The 21,942-nt window shown below is 39.2% G+C and overlaps 1 protein-coding gene across 2 annotated transcripts in view; it reads right to left on the reverse strand.

Moving 5' to 3' along the window:
* Positions 1-323: 323 nt before the first annotated feature.
* LOC139753316 (uncharacterized) overlaps positions 324-21,942 on the reverse strand; it is a 126,091-nt gene continuing 104,472 nt past the window's right edge. For both annotated transcript variants that reach the window (XM_071669631.1, XM_071669629.1), the window contains exons 23-25: positions 20,050-20,196; positions 13,360-13,521; positions 324-1,673 (exon numbers count right to left, since the gene is read on the reverse strand). In XM_071669631.1, the coding sequence (XP_071525732.1) occupies positions 1,539-1,673; positions 13,360-13,521; positions 20,050-20,196 (444 nt within the window). In that variant the 3' untranslated portion in view covers positions 324-1,538. The remainder of the gene's footprint in view (positions 1,674-13,359; positions 13,522-20,049; positions 20,197-21,942) is intronic.

The raw sequence follows: 21,942 nt of genomic DNA on the forward strand, positions 1-21,942 counted from the left end.
TGGTTGTTTGGAGAAATTTCTACTTTTAGTAATAGCAATCATCTTGGATGGTGGTTAGAGTCACCTGACAGTTTTGAAAAGGTACCATACAAGAACCATCCCTGCCTATTATGGTTCAAATTATCTCAACAGTTTCAGAGGAAAAGACTGAAGTCAGAAACATTAATAAAAAGACCAGCCTCAGTAACAGTAGCCATCATTGATGGTGGTATGGGTCACTGGACAAAATTTTGAATAGAGACCACCTTTGGACTAGTTTGGTACAAACTGGTACATTCATTTCTGAGAAAACTAAAGTATGAAAATATAACTAAGCAATGATGGAAGTGTCAGGAACTACAAGACAATGGCATCATTTGCACACATATATACTCACTCTAGCTGTCATGTATCATATCCTGAGACCAGAGCCTACCATCCACAGCCAAGCTGTAAACACTACTTTATTTTACCTTAACTGCTTCACATGCCCTAGTTCAATCCAGTGGCATCAAATCATAGCTACTTCCCCCCTTATAGTCCACTGATTCAGTTCGATTATATTGTATGCATGCCTTTCATCCCCCTAAATGTTCAGGCTCTAATATCCTAAGACTTTCTTCAATCCATTCTTCCATCTCCTTCTTGGTCTTCCCCTCCCCTCGAGCTCCCTCTTCTTCTGATGTCTAATTCCTCTTAGCTGATTATTCTTGCTTATTCCCTCCATATTCATCATCTGAACCATATAAACATGTCCTGGTTGGTGCATTCAATTTGAATGCACTAACTACCACACCTCTCTTTTTTTTTTCTCTACACACTCAACCCACCTTACAACAAATATTGTTCTCAAGTAATTAATTTCTAAAATGTCCACCAGTTATGTATAAATGTGGATTTAAAGATCTGTGAAATAAGAAATTCATATGTAAGAGAAACAAGAATTCTGGGTTTGTACTATCACCAAAGGCTTATGCTTTATCACTGGCAAGCATAACTAGATTAATTTAGAATGATGAATCATACTACAGTATTATCTTGAAAGTCATGGATGAGTCATTAAATGTGTGATTCAATTAAAGTTGCATAAGATTTGAGAACAAGACTCTCACTAGCATCTTTTATGTGAACCAGAAGCTCATGTGGGGATAAAAACTGAAGTGAAAGAATACTCTTCATCAAGTGCTGAAGATGGCATGATTGAACAGTAAAAAGGGGAAATAAGAAAAAGCCTGTATGTAACTATCAGGTGTTGGAGAGAAAGACCAAGGGCAGGTGTTCCTAAGAGAAAAAGAAAATATAAAAACAAATTGCTTCACAGTTGGAAATGGGTGGGAAGTGAAGGTAATATTGTTACAATGTGAGCACAGTAGTTACCTCAGCAAGCAAATTGTGCTGAGTCACTCTAATTTACATTTCCTTTGTAATTCAGTTGCAAGAGAGAGTTGATATTTTTCATAAACAAGCCCTCATATTTTGAGAGATGTATCTCATATGCAGGAAGTAAACTTCTTCAGTATCTACCACAGGTATTTAGCTAAATTAGATTCACTGGTTTCTCATTTATCTTCACGTTGACTGAAACTCTTAAGAGCAAAAAGGAGACTGTTGAGACGCTGGTTTTGTGATCGAAGATCTTCAACTTGTGCTAATAACTTAGTCAGATCATGCCGCATTATCTCCTGTTCACTCATCTGAATGAATAAAAGAGAAAAAAATGATGTATAGGTTGAGGGCAAATCAAGAAAGAAATTATTCACCAAATATACTTTTATCTGAAGTGGAATGGGTATGATCTTTACATCATTAGATGCAAAAAGCTTAGGACTTAACAGAAGAATTTAGAGTACTTACATATCATTGCATAATGAAGTGGGTGCCACATGCTTAGACTAAGACGAAAATGTGTGAAGAGGATGAGGTCAATCCTCTATTAATACTGATATAAATCATTATTCATAGCATGAGTAACATAACCATTACTTTTACAACTTATTCTCACAGGCTTCTTGTAAATCACATTTGCTTAATTCTTTTTTTTTTTTTTTTGCTTTGTCGCTGTCTCCTGCGTTTGCGAGGTAGCGCAAGGAAATAGACGAAAGAAATGGCCCAACCCACCCCCATACACATATATATACATACATCCACACACGCAAATATACATACCTACACAGCTTTCCATGGTTTACCCTAGACGCTTCACATGCCTTGATTCAATCCACTGACAGCACGTCAACCCCGGTATACCACATCGATCCAATTCACTCTATTCCTTGCCCTCCTTTCACCCTCCTGCATGTTCAGGCCCCGATCACACAAAATCTTTTTCACTCCATCTTTCCACCTCCAATTTGGTCTCCCTCTTCTCCTCGTTCCCTCCACCTCCGACACATATATCCTCTTGGTCAATCTTTCCTCACTCATTCTCTCCATGTGCCCAAACCATTTCAAAACACCCTCTTCTGCTCTCTCAACCACGCTCTTTTTATTTCCACACATCTCTCTTACCCTTACGTTACTTACTCGATCAAACCACCTCACACCACACATTGTCCTCAAACATCTCATTTCCAGCACAGCCATCCTCCTGCGCACAACTCTATCCATAGCCCACGCCTCGCAACCATACAACATTGTTGGAACCACTATTCCTTCAAACATACCCATTTTTGCTTTCCGAGATAATGTTCTCGACTTCCACACATTCTTCAAGGCTCCCAGAATTTTCGCCCCCTCCCCCACCCTATGATCCACTTCCGCTTCCATGGTTCCATCTGCTGCCAGATCCACTCCCAGATATCTAAAACACTTCACTTCCTCCAGTTTTTCTCCATTCAAACCCACCTCCCAATTGACTTGACCCTCAACCCTACTGTACCTTGCTCTTATTCACATTTACTCTTAACTTTCTTCTTTCACACACTTTACCAAACTCAGTCACCAGCTTCTGCAGTTTCTCACATGAATCAGCCACCAGCGCTGTATCATCAGCGAACAACAACTGACTCACTTCCCAAGCTCTCTCATCCACAACAGACTTCATACTTGCCCCTCTTTCCAAAACTCTTGCATTCACCTCCCTAACAACCCCATCCATAAACAAATTAAACAACCATGGAGACATCACACACCCCTGCCGCAAACCTACATTCACTGAGAACCAATCACTTTCCTCTCTTCCTACACGTACACATGCCTTACATCCTCGATAAAAACTTTTCACTGCTTCTAACAACTTGCCTCCCACACCATATATTCTTAATACCTTCCACAGAGCATCTCTATCAACTCTATCATATGCCTTCTCCAGATCCATAAATGCTACATACAAATCCATTTGCTTTTCTAAGTATTTCTCACATACATTCTTCAAAGCAAACACCTGATCCTAATAAAACATGAAGTACTACAGATTTCAAAAGTGAAAGGTAAAACTGTTTATTCTTATAGCAAACTGTCCCTGATGCCATTAAAAGAATCAGTACCGTTGTATCTTTAGCTGTATCTTCTGAAAAATGCACACCATATTGCTCTGAGTTAATTAACTGCAAAGAAAACCAGATTTAATATAGGAGAGAATATATACCCTACAGATGTTGACAGTCACATCTAGAGTGGCTTTAGAATCATACTAAAATGACAGTCCTCAAATCCTAATGCATCCTTTGTAGAAGGGAAAAACAGTGTTTCGCTCTTAATAGAAATCATCTTTCTCTCCAAAGAATAAAAATAGTTTTTTCTATTTTTCTTAATATTTCCAACAAATCAACACTTTTCATCAAAAATATTTGAAGATGTGTTTGGCATGACGTGATTACTATTTGTGTGTTATGGAGAAAGAGTTTTACACTTGTGTAGACCTGCCTCATAACCTTGTATATATATGTAACCAGGGGTCAACAGTGCACCTAACTTGTCAAAACACAACGACATGAGAACCGAAAAGGAGACAAACTGTCTGCTGCCAAAAATTACTACTGCATTTAAAAACATCAAGAAGGAAATATTCAGTGGTGAGCTATTCATAGAGCATATTAGAACAAAACTAGATTGTGCCTCTCAAGTTTAATTACCACACTTCATGAGGCACACACACAACAACTAATAGAGCAGGTCCAGAGGAGGGCAACAAAGATGATGCTTGAAATAAGATGGTTAAGTTCCAGTGAGAAGTTAAAGGCTGAATGTACACCTTTAATGGAAGAGAAAAGTAATGGAAGACTTGATGATAACCTTCAAGGTTCTAAATCAGTTTGATGATAGTGACAGAGAACAATTCTTTAGAAAATACAAAGATAGAGCAACCATAAACCACAAGAAGACACTAAGCATGAAACTTGTCAGAAAGGAAGTACATACAGTAAGTACTTTTACAGTAATGGAAGAATTTAATAAGCTGAGTGATGAAACTCTGAATGCTGACTATACAAAATTTTAAGAAATTGCATGACATTAGGGAAAAATCAAGAAATGAAGCCTATAAGCACAGAATTCCCTTACTAAAAAGTCTAAACAGATAATATGTACACTGAAAACCTAGATGTCTAGAATAATTCTGCATAGCAGTTGTTTCTCTAAAGAGGTAGTTTGTTTTTATCATTTCATGATCTACTCCTAGACAATGTACTGAGGACAATTTGAACATGTAAAGAAAATAGTTTTATTATGATTGGGTAAAGTTACCCAAAATTCAAGTGTTAAAACTTGGTACATTACAGTGGGAGCATACTTGATATGAAAGCAATATAAAATACAAGTTAAGGCTTCTTTAAATGCTATGAAAGTGACTTTCCAGTGAACTGATGTAATATAAAGCATTAAAAGATTATCTTTACATATTGTTCTTTGTTTTTGCTTTTTGCCTCACCCAAATGTGCAATGCTGACATTCTGTACACAAACATACAATCTCTCCTTGTCACATATAACACTTGCTAACACTTAACTCACATAACTCATTATTCATAATTCTAGTTTTTCCAATGGTGAGTGCCATGCACAAGCCATACCATCTGGCAAAATGGTAGGATCAATAGACAGATGCGGAAAGATGCATTAGGTAGAAATAGTAGGTAGGAACATTAGCTGGGAGCATTAGGTAGAAGTAGTAGGTTGGAACATTACACAGGAACATTAGGTAAACACATTTTGTAGGAGCCTCTAAAAACATTACACTAGAACTGCCCTCTGCCAGTGACCTGTTAAGGGTAAAGCCTGAAGGTTAAGAAGCAGCATTGGAGTTAAGCAGTTATGGAGAGTTTTCCTATGGCCACCCTGTTGAGGGAATTCCCGAAGGAAACAGGCACTAGAGATGTAGATAGATAGACATATAGGTAAATTGTTTTGTTTCTTACGTATCCCATACTGTACATCTATCAGTTTATATCTCTGATGCCTGTTCCCTCCTGGAACTCCCTCAAGGGGGTGGCCAAGACAATAGGGTCTCCATAACTAATGAACTCCAGTGCTGCTTCTTATCCTTTAGTGTCTCACCCATAATAGGCCACTGGTAGCGGGCAACTCTAATGTCGTGTCTGCAGAGGCTCCTACCTAATGTTCCTACCAACTACTTCTACTTAATGCTCCTGCATAAAGTCACTAACTACTACTACCTAATGCTCCTGCCTAAGTGTTCCTACCAACTACTTTTATCTATTGCACCTACAATTTTACCAAAAGCCCAGGCCAGCACATAGTGCTCAACACAAGAAAAATCTAGAATTATGAAGAATGAGCTGTGCAATTGAACTGTTGTCAAGTGTTATTTGTGACAAGGAGAGATTGCATGATTGTAGACAAAATGCCAGTGGTCTGTGTATGGGTGAAGAAGAAAGAAAAGACAGCAACCTGGGATGGTAGAGCGCAACTTGACAAGTGCTGAAGTGCTGGCTTATTATACAGCCATCACTAACCCTCCCGAAACCCAGGCAGGTAGTACGGATAATATACCTTCCTGGTCACTGGTAGCCTACCAATTACTACCTACTTTAAATATGTAACATCATGGAATACAAAATATCTTTTCTTTGCAAACTACAAAGATGTAGAATGTGTTTTACTATGTCAGCAAAATTTCATAAACATAAGCCAAATGTTGAACAACAATGAACTTATGTTGTGATTTCTGTGAGTCACTGATTTTATCATAAATATTATCTTTTTCTTATCATTCTTCAAACATTTTAACAGTTTGTTCAAACACTGTAACAGTTACGGTAAATATATGCATTCTTTTTATTAGATATATAAATAACACAGCCTTAATATTAATATCATTACATTATATAAAAAGGCATTAAATATCAAGCACAAAATATCAAGACAACCTTGATTAAACTGTCCTCAGATGATTCATGCAAACAAATTTCTCATGCAGATGGCAATCAAGTATAATAAATATAAACATATATATATATTGGAAAGGATCACAATTTTGCACATGATCAAGTATATTCTTATGAGGCCACGGGGAAAATGAAACACATTAAGTTTCCAAGTGCACTTTCGTGTAGTTATCACATCATCAGGGGAGACATAAGAGAGAAATATAACAATCAGTTGATATACAATGAAGAGACATAGCTAGGACGCCATGTGGTAAACATACACGTTTACCAAATGGCATCCTAGCTACGTCTCTCCGTTGTATATCAACTGACTGTTATATTTCTCTCTTGTGTCTCCCCTGATGATGTGATTATCACACGAAAGGGCACTTGGGAACTTATCGTATTTCATTTTCCCAGTGGACTCATATGCTGGAAATCCTCCCCTCTCATTTTTTTCTTTTAATTTTCCAAAAGAAGGAACAGAGAAGGGGGCTAAGTGAGAATATTCCCTTAAAGGCCCAGTCCTCTGTTCTTAACGCTACCTCGCTAATGTGGGAAATGGTGAATAGTATGAAAGAAAGAAAGATATATATATGTACATATATATACATACAGTCCTGGTGGAAAAACTAGCAAGCCCTACTTACAGTGTCACACAACATACAAAAATATCAATGAACAAGATAACCCAGGTACTCACCCGCCCATAGTACTTCACCTGATATCCCTTGGTCTTAATATAATCCTGAAGGCATTTGGGAACAGATGCTGCAAGATGCTAAAGGTATGTAGGGTCAAGGTTGTCCCAAATATCCTGGATGGTGGCCTGGAGCTTAGGAATGTTGCATGTATCCTGCCCACACAACTGTGACTTTATAATCAACCACAAATTCTCAATAGGGTTAAAGTCAGGTGAGTTACCTGGCCAGTCCTGAATGTATGGCACACTACAAAATGCAACCATTCAATTATCAATTTAGCATAGTGGCATGGTGTGCTATCCTGCATAAAAATATCACAACCAGTCTTCTCAAAACAGATAGGTAATTCATCACACAACAGCTCCAGATATCGATTCTGATTCATAGTCACATTTCGAGATAAAAACATAAGACTTCCAACACCATTATAGCCAAAAGACCCCCAAGCCATTGGTGAGTCTGGAAATTTTACAGTTGCTTGAATACTTAGGGTCATACAGATCACTATCTGGTTTCCAGTACACTCTGCCTCTATGGCTGCCAGTAACATCAAATGCAGCCTCACCAAACCACACATTCTTCCACTTTTTGTCGTTCCACTGCAAATAATTGCTGGCAAATGTGAGTCTATTCTTATGCAGGCGGTACGTCAGAAGCAGTTTCTTGTGAGGCATACACCTCTTGAGTTTCATGTCACCATAAAGCTGGCTACAAATAGTACTTACAGACACAAGACCAAGAAGCCTAGGAATGCCTTCCTTTCATTGTTGGGATGAAATACATGATTCTTCTCTACTTGATATTGGATAATCTTCAGAGTGCATTGGGAAGTGGTGCAAAGTCATCCAGGTTGGGTAAGAATGTCAATGCCACCATTGTCAACGAAGCACTTCGTCCGTCTTTGCATACTTCGTAGTACCAGCCCTGTAGTTTCAGCTATTTCTTCAATAAACTTCCCTGCCTTGTACAAGGCTACAATAGCAGCAATACCTATTTTAGACAAGTCCTTAGGGCCAGGCATTGCAGCACAAATCCACCACAAATTGGTCTTCCGCTTCTCCTTGTTCCCTCCACCTATTTCCACACATCTTTCTTACCCTTTCATTACTTATTCGATCAAACCATCTCACATCACATATAGTCCTCAAAAATTTTATTTCCAGTACATCCACCCTCTTCTGTACAACCCTATCCTCGCAACCATATAACATTGTTGGAATTATGATTCCCTTAAAAATACCCATTTTTCCTCTCCAATATAATTTTATCCCTGGGGATAGGGGAAGAAGAATACTTCCCATGTATTCCCCAAGTGCTGTAAAAGGAGAGGGAGCAGGGGGCTGGAAATCCTCCCCTCCAGTTTTTATTTTTCTATAAGAAGGAACAGAGAAGGGGACCAAGTGAGGATTTTCCCTCTCATGCTCAGTCCTCTGTTTCTAACACTACCTTGCTAACATGGAAAATGGCAAATATGTAGGGGAAAAAAAAATTATATATAAATATATATATATATATATATATATATATATATATATATATATATATATATATATATATATATATTAAAACCTGTAACACAAGAATCAACTGGAATCCTCACAAAATAACTCTATACTGTTCAAAATCATACCTTGTAAGCTTAAAAATTAATTTCATACAATGCATAGCTCACTATCTTTACAGCAAAGCTTTACTTACATACACCTCATTCTACTTCTCAAAAGGACTGTTGTAAAGCAATGCCTTTTTGACTTGCATATCTGAGAAACTCAATGAACAAAAATATCTGGAAACACAGAAAACTTTAAAAGGCACCTCCAAAGCTTTTTAAAAATTTCAGAATTGGAAAGATTTCAAGTTCAGACTGATACTAACTGAGTGGAGAAATATTAGGAGAGATTGGGGGCAGAATGGCATTAGGTGAGAATAAATGATGCAAGGGAGTGAATGAGATATGTAGATATTTAGGAAAGCAATGCTAATATGTGCAGGAAAACTGTGTGGTATGTGGAAAGTGGGCAGGTTAGAAAGGGCGTTAGTGTTGGAAAGACAGAGCAGTTTCTAGTGAAAGAGAGAAGGGAGGAGTATGAACAGTACTAACTTGAGTGGAATACAAACGATTGGGAGATGTACAAGAGAAAATGACAGGAGGTCAAAAGGAAGGAGTTGGGGGTTGAGAGAGAGGGCAAATGAGAGTATGGGTAAGCAAGTGTCAGTAAACTTGAGGGAGATGTTTTGGAAGGAGGTTAACAATGTGAAAAAGCAATAGAACATATGGGAACATTGGGAATGGGGCATATGGGGAAATTAGTGAGATGATTGTGAATATTTTGAAGGATTTTTGAAAGTGTTTGATCATACAGTGGCTGATGTAATATGTTTGGGTTGGAGAGGTATGCAAAATGAGAGAGTCATGGAAAGTGGTTGGTGATAAAATGCGGCAAGGCTGCTGAAGTGAATGGTACTGCAGTTGACTTTGTTAAGAAAGGGGGTGACTGTGTTGTCATAGCCTTTCCCTGTGGCTCAGCTCTCTTGTTGGAAATGAAATGTTTGGGGTTAATATAGGGTGTGAGGAGGGTTGATTGAGTAATCAATGACAGGGTAAGAAAAAAGTCTGGTAACAAACTTATGGCTGAAAGAGCCGAAGGTTGTGTGCTAAAATGGTTTGGACATAGGGAGAGAATGAGCGAGGAGAGATTTACAAAGAGGATATACGAGTCTGAAGTGGAGAGAACAAGGAGAAGGGAGAAACCAAACTGGAAATAGCTGGATGGACTGAATAAGATTTTGGGCATTTGGGGCCTGAACATGCATTAGCGTGAAAGGTGTTGTCACTGTACTGGGACTGAACTAAAGCATATGAAGCATTTGGGGATAACCACAGAAGGGTCTATGGAGCATGTTTGTGGACTGGGGACTGTAGTTTCAGTGCATTACACATAACAGCTAGAGAATGGAAGTGAGCAAATGAGGACTTTTCTTTGTCTGCTTCTGGCTCTACCTTTCTAACATGGGGAACAACAAACAAGTAAGAAAGAAATTATTATCAGAGGAAATATTTACATGAAAAATATTGATGAGACACAATCTTCAATTGCCAGCACGTATGATATCAGTATTTTCCTCTTCACAAAATGGCATGAAGATCACACTTGAATGTACTCATAAAAGTAGTTGATCATGATTTGTGTTAAAGTAATAATTTTGGTTTTCAAGCTGTAACTCAGTAATGCACTGATGAATTTGCCTTAAATATTTAATCTAATTTTTCTAACAGATAAATCAATGAGAAGACAAAATATAAAATAGTTTGAGGTACCCTTTAAGCTCTGGTATCCCATGCCAGCAGAAGGTAGGGAGCAGTTAAACTCACCACATGGGTCTTCATGTATTCCTTTATGCCAGACTCCAACTATTTGCCACACAGAGAGAAAAGGTCATTATTCAATCCTGTCTGTGCAAAGGAACAGGTATACTCATGATAATTTTCTGAAATAATTTCACTAAAACCAACGCACAATGTTCATAGTTTCTTTACAATGATGTCATCTATCTATCTACCTATATATATATATATATATATATATTTTCTTTTTTATTATACTTTGTCGCCGTCTCCCGCGTCTGCGAGGTAGCGCAAGGAAACAGACGAAAGAAATGGCCCAAACCCCCCCATACACATGTATATACATACGTCCACACACGCAAATATACATACCTACACAGCTTTCCATGGTTTACCCCAGACGCTTCACATGCCCTGCTTCAATCCACTGACAGCACGTCAACCCCGGTATACCACATCGCTCCAATTCACTCTATTCCTTGCCCTCCTTTCACCCTCCTGCATGCTCAGGCCCCGATCACACAAAATCTTTTTCACTCCATCTTTCCACCTCCAATTTGGTCTCCCTCTTCTCCTTGTTCCCTCCACCTCCGACACATATATCCTCTTGGTCAATCTTTCCTCACTCATTCTCTCCATGTGCCCAAACCATTTTAAAACACCCTCTTCTGCTCTCTCAACCACGCTCTTTTTATTTCCACACATCTCTCTTACCCTTACGTTACTTACTCGATCAAACCACTCACACCACACATTGTCCTCAAATATCTCATTTCCAGCACATCCATCCTCCTGTGCACAACTCTATCCATAGCCCACGCCTCGCAACCATACAACATTGTTGGAACCACTATTCCTTCAAACATACCCATTTTTGCTTTCCGAGTACTGTTCTTGACTTCCACACATTCTTCAAGGCTCCCAGGATTTTCGCCCCCTCCCCCACCCTATGATCTACTTCCGCTTCCATGGTTCCATCCGCTGCCAGATCCACTCCCAGATATCTAAAACACTTCACTTCCTCCAGTTTTTCTCCATTCAAACTTACCTCCCAATTGACTTGACCCTCAACCCTACTGTACCTAATAACCTTGCTCTTATTCACATTTACTCTTAACTTTCTTCTTTCACACACTTTACCAAACTCAGTCACCAGCTTCTGCAGTTTCTCACATGAATCAGCCACCAGCGCTGTATCATCAGCGAACAACGACTGACTCACTTCCCAAGCTCTCTCATCCACAACAGACTTCATACTTGCCCCTCTTTCCAAAACTCTTGCATTCACCTCCCTAACAACCCCATCCATAAACAAATTAAACAACCATGGAGACATCACACACCCCTGCTGCAAACCTACATTCACTGAGAACCAATCACTTTCCTCTCTTCCTACACGTACACATGCCTTACATCCTCGATAAAAACTTTTCACTGCTTCTAACAACTTGCCACCCACACCATATATTCTTAATACCTTTCACAGAGGATCTCTATCAACTCTATCATATGCCTTCTCCAGATCCACAAATGCTACATACAAATCCATTTGCTTTTCTAAGTATTTCTCACATACATTCTTCAAAGCAAACACCTGATCCACACATCCTCTACCACTTCTGAAACCACACTGCTCTTCCCCAATCTGATGCTCTGTACATGCCTTCACCCTCTCAATCAATACCCTCCCATATAATTTACCAGGAATACTCAACAAACTTATACCTCTGTAATTTGAGTACTCACTCTTATCCCCTTTGCCTTTGTACAATGGCACTATGCATGCATTCCGCCAATCCTCAGGCACCTCACCATGAGTCATACATACATCAAATAACCTTACCAACCAGTCAACAATACAGTCACCCCCTTTTTTAATAAATTCCACTGCAATACCATCCAAACCTGCTGCCTTGCCGGCTTTCATCTTCTGCAAAGCTTTTACTACCTCTTCTCTGTTTACCAAATCATTTTCCCCAACCCTCTCACTTTGCACACCACCTCGACCAAGACACCCTATATCTGCCACTCTATCATCAAACACATTCAACAAACCTTGAAAATACTCACTCCATCTCCTTCTCACATCACCACTACTTGTTATCACCTTCCCATTAGCACCCTTCACTGAAGTTCCCATTTGCTCCCTTGTCTTATGCACTTTATTTACCTCCTTCCAGAACATCTTTTTATTCTCCCTAAAATTTAATGATACTCTCTCACCCCAACTCTCACTTGCCCTCTTTTTCACCTCTTGCACCTTTCTCTTGACCTCCTGTCTCTTTCTTTTATACATCTCCCACTCAATTGCATTTTTTCCCTGCAAAAATTGTCCAAATGCCTCTCTCTTCTCTTTCACTAATAATCTTACTTCTTCATCCCACCACTCACTACCCTTTCTAATCAACCCACCTCCCACGCTTCTCATGCAACAAGCATCTTTTGCGCAATCCATCACTGATTCCCTAAATACATCCCATTCCTCCCCCACTCCCCTTACTTCCATTGTTCTCACCTTTTTCCATTCTGTACTCAGTCTCTCCTGGTACTTCCTCACACAAGTCCCCTTCCCAAGCTCACTTACTCTCACCACCCTCTTCACCCCAACATTCACTCTTCTTTTCTGAAAACCCATACAAATCTTCACCTTAGCCTCCACAAGATAATGATCAGACATCCCTCCAGTTGCACCTCTCAGCACATTTACATCCAAAAGTCTCTCTTTCCCCTTTTAGAAATTAAAATAAAAGGAAGGGAGGGTTTCTAGCCCCGCTCCCGTCCCCTTTAGTTGCCTTCTACGACACGTGGGGAATGCGTGGGAAGTATTCTTTCTCCCCTATCCACAGGGATAATACATAAATAATCATATAAAATCTAGCATTTGAGGGTAAAATGCATATGGCATTCTTGTGTAGAATTATCCTAATGATAACAACATTACCAACAAACTTACATGATACTTATCTAAAATATAAAATCAAATAATCTCAGAACAGCACACTCACCTGTTCTGCATCCTCAACAAAGTCAAAGCCTTTAATAAGTTGGAAGTCCCCGAAAAGTCTAGAGAATATCCCATGACGAGCATTAGGATGGACCTCTTTCTTTGAGACAACATACATCCTTCTTAGTGTCTCTGGGATTAGTACCTCTACGTCTAACACCATCTGGGGATTATCATCAAAATTTATGCAATAACATCTTGTACAAACAGTACAAACAATTCATTCTAATACTATGAAATATTCTTCAACAAAAAATATCAAAATTATCCATAGAGATTATATAACCACATTATACTGCTACCCATCAAACTGGAAGTAGCAAAATGAATAACAATAGCATTCAAAGCTTCACCAAACATTTTATATACATTTTCATTATTATACTTTGTCGCTGTCTCCCATGTTAGTGAGGTAGTGCAAGGAAACAGACGAAAAAATGGCCCAACCCAACCACATACACATGTATGCACATACACGTCCACACACACAAATACATATATACTATTTATATTTCATTCTATTTTGCTTTGTCGCTGTCTCCCGTGTTTGCGAGGTAGCGCAAGGAAACAGATGAAATAAATGGCCCAACCCACCCCCAAACACACGTATATACATACACGTCCACACACGCAAATATACATACCCATACATCTCAATGTACATATATATATATACACACACAGACACATACATATATACACATGCACACAATTCACACTGTCAGCCTTTATTCATTCCCACCGCCACCTCGCCACACATGGAATAACATCTCCCTCCCCCCTAATGTGTGTGAGGTAGCGCTAGGAAAAGACAATAAAGGCCCCATTCGTTCACACACAGTCTCTAGCTGTCATGCAATAATGCCCGAAACCACAGCTCCCTTTCCACATCCAGGCCCCACAGAACTTTCCATAGTTTACCCCAGACACTTCACATGCCCTGATTCACTCCACTGACAGCACATCAACCCCAGTATACCACATCGATCCAATTCACTCTATTCCTTGCCCGCCTTTCACCCTCCTGAATGTTCAGGCCCCGATCACTCAAAATCTTTTTCACTCCATCTTTCCACCTCCAATTTGGTCTCCCACTTCTCCTCGTTCCCTCCACCTCTGACACATATATCCTCTTGGTCAATCTTTCCTCACTCACTCTCTCCATGTGCCCAAACCATTTCAAAACGCCCTCTTCTGTTCTCTCAGCCACGCTCTTTTTATTTCAACACATCTCTCTTACCCTTACATTACTTACTCGATCAAACCACCTCACACCACATATTATCCTCAAACATCTCATTTCCAGCACATCCATCCTACTGCACACAACTCTATCCATAGCCCACGCCTCGCAACCATACAACATTGTTGGAACCACTATTCCTTCAAACATACCCATTTTTGCTTTCCGAGATAATGTTCTCGACTTCCGTACATTCTTCAAGGCTCCCAGGATTTTCGCCCCCTCCCCCACCCTATGATTCACTTCCGCTTCCATGGTTCCATCCGCTGCCAGATCCACTCCTAGATATCTAAAACACTTTACTTCCTCCAGTTTTTCTCCATTCAAACTTACCTCCCAATTGACTTGACCCTCAACCCTACTGTACCTAATAACCTTGCTCTTATTCACATTTACTCTTAACTTTCTTCTTTCCACACTTTACCACACTCAGTCACCAGCTTCTGCAGTTTCTCACATGAATCAGCCACCAGTGCTGTATCATCAGCGAACAACAACTGACTCACTTGCAAGGCTCTCTCATCCCCAACAGACTTCATACTTGCCCCTCTTTCCAAAACTTTTGCATTCACCTCCCTAACAACCCCATCCATAAACAAATTAAACAACCATATACATATATACACATGTACATATTCATACTTGCAGCCCTCAGCCATTCCTGTTGTCACCCCACCAAACATGAAATGTCACTCCCCTCCCCCCGCACGCACACGAGGTAGCGCTAGGAAAAGACAACAAAGGCCATATTCGTTCACACTCTGTCTCTAGCTGTCATGTGTAATGCACCAAAACCACAACTCCCTTTCCACATCTAGGCCACACAAAACTTTCCATGGTTTACCCCAGACACTTCACATGCCCTGGTTCAATCCACTGACAGCATGTCGACCCTAGTATACCACAGTTCAATCCACCGACAGCATGTCGACTCCGGTATGCCACATCGTTCCAAGTCACTCTATCCCTTGCACGCCTTTCACCCTCCTGCATGTTCAGGACCCGATCACTCAAAATCTTTTTCACTCCATCCTTCCACCTCCAATTTGGTCTCCCACTTCTCCTCGTTCCCTCCAACTCTGACACATATATCCTCTTTGTCAATCTTTCCTCATTCATTCTCTCAATGTGACCAAACCATTTCAATACACCCTCTTCTGCCCTCTCAACCACACTCTTTTATTACCACTCATCTCTCTTACCCTTTCATTACTTACCCCGGTATACCACCTCACACCACATATTGTCCTCAAACATCTCATTTCCAACACATCCACCCTCCTCCACACAACCCTATCTATAGCCCACGCCTCGCAACCATATAACATTGTTGGAACCACTATTCCTTCAAACATACCCATTTTTGCTTTCCAAGATAATGTTCTCGCCTTCCACACATTCTTCAACACTCCCAGAACCTTCGCCCCCTCCCCCACCCTGTGACTCACTTCCTTTTCCATGGTTCCATTTGCTGTCAAATCCACTCCCTGATATCAAAACACTTTACGTCCTCCAGTTTCTCTTCTTTCAAACTCACCTCCCAACTGACATGTCCCTCAACCCTACTGTACCTAATAATTACCTTGCTCTTAGTCACATTTACTCTCAGCTTTCTTCTTTCACACACTTTACCAAACTCAGTCACCAGCTTCTACAGTTTCTTACCCAAATCAGCCACCAGCTCTGTATCATCAGCGAACAACAACTGACTCATTTAACAAGCCCTCTCATCCACAACAGACTGCATACTTGCCCCTCTCTCCAAAACTCTTCCATTCACCTCCCTAACAACCCCATCCATAAACATATTAAACAACCATGGAGACATTATGCACCCCTGCCACAAACCAACATTCACTGGGAACCAATCACTTTCCTCTCTTCCTGCTCGTACACATGCCTTACATCCTCGAAAAAAACTTTTCACTCCTTCTAGCAACTTGCCTCCCACACCATATACTCTTAATACCTTCTACAGAGCATCTCTATCAACTCTATCATATACCTTCTCCAGATCCATAAATGCTACATACAAGTCCGTTTGTTTTTCTAAGTATTTCTCACACAAATTCTTCAAAGCAAACATCTGATCCACACATCCTTTACCACTTCTGAAACCACACTGCTCTTCCCCAATCTGATGCTCTGTACATGCCTTCACCCTCTCAATCAATACCCTCCCATATAATTTCCCAGGAATACTCAACAAACTTATACCTCTGTAATTTGAACACTCACCTATATCCCCTTTGCCTCTGTACAATGGCACTATGCATGCATTCCGCCAATCCTCAGGTACTTCACCATGAGCCATACATACACTGAATATCCTCTCCAACCAGTCAACAACACAGTCACCCCCTTTTTTAATAAATTCCACTACAATACCATCCAAACCCGCCGCCTTGCCGGCTTTCATCTTCCGCAAAGCTTTCACTACCTCTTCTCTGTTTGCCAAACCATTCTCCCTGACTCTCTCACCTCGCACACCACCTCTACCAAAACACCCTAAATCTGCCATTCTATCATCTAACACATTTAACAAATCTTCAAAATACTCAATCCATCTCCTTCTCACATCACCACTACTTGTTATTACCTACCCATTAACCCCCTTCATAGATGTTCCCATTTGTTCTCTTTCTTATGCACTTTATTTACCTCCTTCCAAAACATCTTTTCATCCTCCCTAAAACTTAATGATACTCTCTCACCCCAACTGTCCTTTGCCCTCTTTTCACTGCTTGCACCTTTCTCTTGACCTCCCGCCTCGTTCTTTTATACACCTCCCAGTCATTTGCACTATTTCCCTGCAAAAATCATCCAAATGCCTCTCTCTTCTCTTTCACTAATAATCTTACTTTTTCATCCTACCACTCACTACCATTTCTTATTTGCCCACCTCCCACGTTTCTCATGCCACAAGCATCTTTTGTGCAAGCCATCACTGCTTCCCTAAATACACCCAATTCCTCCCCCACTCCTCTTACGTCACTTGCTCTCACCTTTTTCCATTCTGCACTCAATCTCTCCTGGTACTTCCTTACACAAGTCTCCTTCCCAAGCTCACTTACTCTCACCAATCTCTTCACTCCAACATTCTCTCTTCTTTTCTGAAAATCTCTACAAATCTTCACCTTCACCTCCACAAGATAATGATCAGACATCCCTCCAGTTGCCCCTCTCAGCACATTAAAATTCAAAAAGTCTCTCTTTCATGTGCCTATCAATAAACACATAATCCAATAACGCTCTCTGGCCATCTCTCCTACTTACATACGTATACTTATGTATATCTCTCTTTTTAAAAGAGGTATTCCCAATCACCAGTCCTTTTTCAGCACATAAATCTACAAGCTCTTCACCATTTCCATTTACAACACTGAACACCCCATGTACACCAATTATTCCCTCAACTGCCACATTACTCACCTTTGCATTCAAATCATCCATCATTATAACCCAGTCTCGTGCATCACAGCTGTTAACACACTCACTCAGCTGTTCCCAAAACACTTGCCTCTCATGATCTTTCTTCTCATGACCAGGTGCATAGGCACCAATAATCATCCATTTCTCTCCATCCGCTTTCAGTTTTACCCATATCAATCTAGAGTTTACTTTCTTACACTCTATCACATACTCCCACAACTCCTGCTTCAGAAGTAGCGCTACTCCTTCCTCTGCTCTTTTCCTCTCACCAACCCCTGACTTTACTCCCAAGACATTCCCAAACCACTCTTCCCCTTTACCCTTAAGCTTTGTTTCACTCAGAGCCAAAACATTCAGGTTCCTTTCCTCAAACATACTACCTATCTCTCCTTTTTTCTCATCTTGGTTACATCAACACACATTCAGACATCCCAATCTGAGCCTTTGAGGAGGATGAGCACTCCTTGCATGACTGCTTCTTCTGTTTCCCCTTTTAGAAAGTTAGAATACAAGGAGGGGAGGGTTTCTAGCCCCCCGCTCCCATCCCCTTTAGTCACCTTCTACGACATGCAGGGAAAGCTAGGGAAGTATCCTTAGGGATATATTACTTAAAATTACCCTATGCAATTTTTATGAAAGAGTCCTGTTGTTATGCAAGAACATTCTAACTGTTCCTGCAGCCCAAGTAACTGGGAAATATGAACTCTTTTGGAGTGAGAAGTTCTTTGATGAAACTGTACTCACAATGATACAGCCTCACCAAAGGTTCCCTACAAGAGGACAAAACCACTATATGAATAGCTAACCTAACTTTCCCTGGGGTAGATTTATCTTATTTTTCATATCTTATCACTAATATATCAGTGTTATTCTCATGTGCTTTCATCCACTTAGTGTGGCCCTCAGAACAATGGTGTATTCACAGGAGCTTGTTTTGATCATCTGAAAGTTCATGAAACTTTTCTCTTTTTCCAAAACCAATAGTCACTGAGCTTCTCTTGAATACATTCATTATTAGCAATAAAATTTTCAATGTACTCACAAAAGAATTTTCTTAGCATTCAAATATGAATGCTGCAAAATGGTTACTTTGCATTCATGCTCTTACTACCACTATCATCAAGTAAATAACAATGCTAATGATACATATGAAAAATTACATTAAGAAAATAGGGTAAATCTTAGATTTTTGAAGTTTCCAGAATGCTAATGCCCACATTTCTATGACGCATTTCTATAGTATCATTTTCATTTCATGTATTTTGTAGTTGTGAACACAAACCTCCAAAAGTACACTTCAACCACCAGAGGTGCTGCCAAATAAAAAATACTGCTTGATATAAAAGCAACTATAGGAAATGTTTTGGTATTTTGTATTATTCTATTTTCATCAAACACTGACACCATGACTGTTGCAATACTCAATTAAAAAACATCGACTAAAGAAAAAAAATATGATACTAAATTTACAGACTACATATTCAGTGATTTTGTAAAAGATGATTCTTTTCAAATTATTTCTCTTTTCCCACATTAGCAAGGTGGTCCTTAGAACGTATAAACAACCAAAAATCCACTTTATAGCCATCATGTATAATTCATCAAAATCAGCCAAGCCCCATGGTCTGTTCTGCGAACAAGGCAAAATCCAGCAGAACTGGTTGGATTTTGGCTAGTCATCCTGTTAAAGCATGAACCATCCTAATCAAAGCAACTTCTAGGTATGAAAATACAAATTAAGCTAGACCAAAATCATGCAAAAAGAGATTATGCTAAGCAAGAGAAAGATGTATTTTGGGGTCAATCATAAATGATTAAGGTTCAGCTAGTTTGAATTTGTATTAATGTATCTACATAGGTACCAAAACAGCTTGACCATAATGATAAGGTTTCATTATTACATAAACAAAATTCCTACCCTACCCTTTAGCAATATATGGTGTATACAGTACCTTTTAGCTATACATAGTGCATACAGTCTGACTGAATGAGACAGTAAACAGATCTTCATCCTACCTGGGTCTGCATAGCAAGCCTCTTGAGTATTGCCTGATCTTGAACAGCCTTGATGTCATCTACAGCCAAACCCACCAACAGATTCATAAGCAAAATAGACATCAGAATCAGGAATGCAACAAACACTATGTATGTCATTTGTGGATACTGGAAAAAGAGAACTGAAGTCAGACATATTTCCTTTAACTGAAGCAGTAAAGTGAAGGAATAAATATTGTAACAATCTTTTTAAATTCATGAAAATTATCCATCCTACATGGAAATATAATTCACATTTTCATTATTCACATCACAGAGTATATCATCAACTACTTTTATACTTAAAAACTATAAAAATAAAGAAAAATTAGTCAAAAGGACATGTATACCCTTGAGGTAAATGAACAGAAAAAAATAATGTGAATTTTGGATAACCTCTCAAGATTCCAATAAGGCCTATATTTCTACCAACTTTTGCCTACACTTTACTGCAATGATGATTTGTTTACCTCGAGGTACAATGATATTCTTTATCAATTTCAACAGTGTGTTCTTTAACAAAGTAATGCAAACTGTGTCCGAGTCAACAGATTAAATGACTCTCTTAATGTTATCATCAGCTGATTTATATCAAACAATCAATGTTGGATGTGGTCTATTTTGGATGATTGTAGATTTATCCTCTGCTAACTAAAGGCCAAGATGTCCATTAATTTACTTTCCAATTTACTTGAAATTGAAACACCAGCAAATGTATGTAAAATAATTTCTGACTGTTATCTGGACTTTAGAGTTACAAACAAATGTACAGTGCCCCTTTTTATTCGTTTTCTGTCTGGTTAAAGCCTGTTGGTATGAACAATATTACAACACAAACTGTAACAAATCTTGCTTTCATTCCTGAATAAGTTTCTGTACCAAACTCCAAAAGCATTATCTCTTGACTTAAAAGGCATGGTTTTAGAAATGCCATCTTGTTTTTTTCCTGGAAGCTGATATAACAGCATAAAATCATGAATAATATTCCTCATCAGTTTTATGGTGTTGAGGGGCTAAAACAATGCCTGTAAAGATAAGACACACAGGTCTCCTATACTTTTCTGTGAAGGTATTAAACTTCTTAATCTGATTTACAACACAACAATTATACTGAAATAATTGTCAAAGCATGCAAAATTTAGAAACAGTTTGTTCTGAGGACAGTCCAAAAAATCAGCAAAAAAAAAAAAAATGGTGTAATCACCCATTAACTCTTTAAACTGACTTCACATAGATCTATGCTGCATGGTACAGGGTACCATACTTTTGCTTCAGCAATCAAATCTCAGATGATCTGTGGAGGTGGCATGAGATGCCTAAAGCCTCCTCATACAATATGTACCCATCAGTTCTTTCATTACCCTTCAGCCATCTACACTCCGAATAGTATCCCTTCCACAATAGTGAAAAATCTAGTGATTCAGATGATGATCTGTTTGATCTAAAAAATCTATTTGATGCTGATAAAAAGACACTTTGACATCAAGCTATGTAACATTTTGTATTATCTCAGCAATACAGTCTTACCAGAAGTTTTTATTTCTCTAGAGTAAAGTTAAGACCTGCTACTCTTTCTTCTATGTTGTTTTGTCATTCTTATATGATGTCATTTCATTTCAAAGGAGAAATTGTTTTCTTCTTTACTTGGAAAGCACCTGTTTTTCAAAGGCATCAAGAATTTTATGGGCCTGCTTTGGTAACATAGTTGCAAAACGTGAATTCAACTTTGTGGAGGATTACAGCACTAGTTTTGAGCAAATCTTTTGACTCCTCTCAGGATGTATTGCAGTTACATTTCTTTTTATGTACTATACATGATAAAATTTGTCATCTGTCCACCCTCCCTCCTTAGGGTAATCTAACAGCTTGTGAGAG

The sequence above is a fragment of the Panulirus ornatus genome, chromosome 14 (genome assembly GCF_036320965.1).
Source record: "Panulirus ornatus isolate Po-2019 chromosome 14, ASM3632096v1, whole genome shotgun sequence".
In the NCBI taxonomy this organism is placed as follows: Eukaryota; Metazoa; Arthropoda; class Malacostraca; order Decapoda; family Palinuridae; genus Panulirus; species Panulirus ornatus.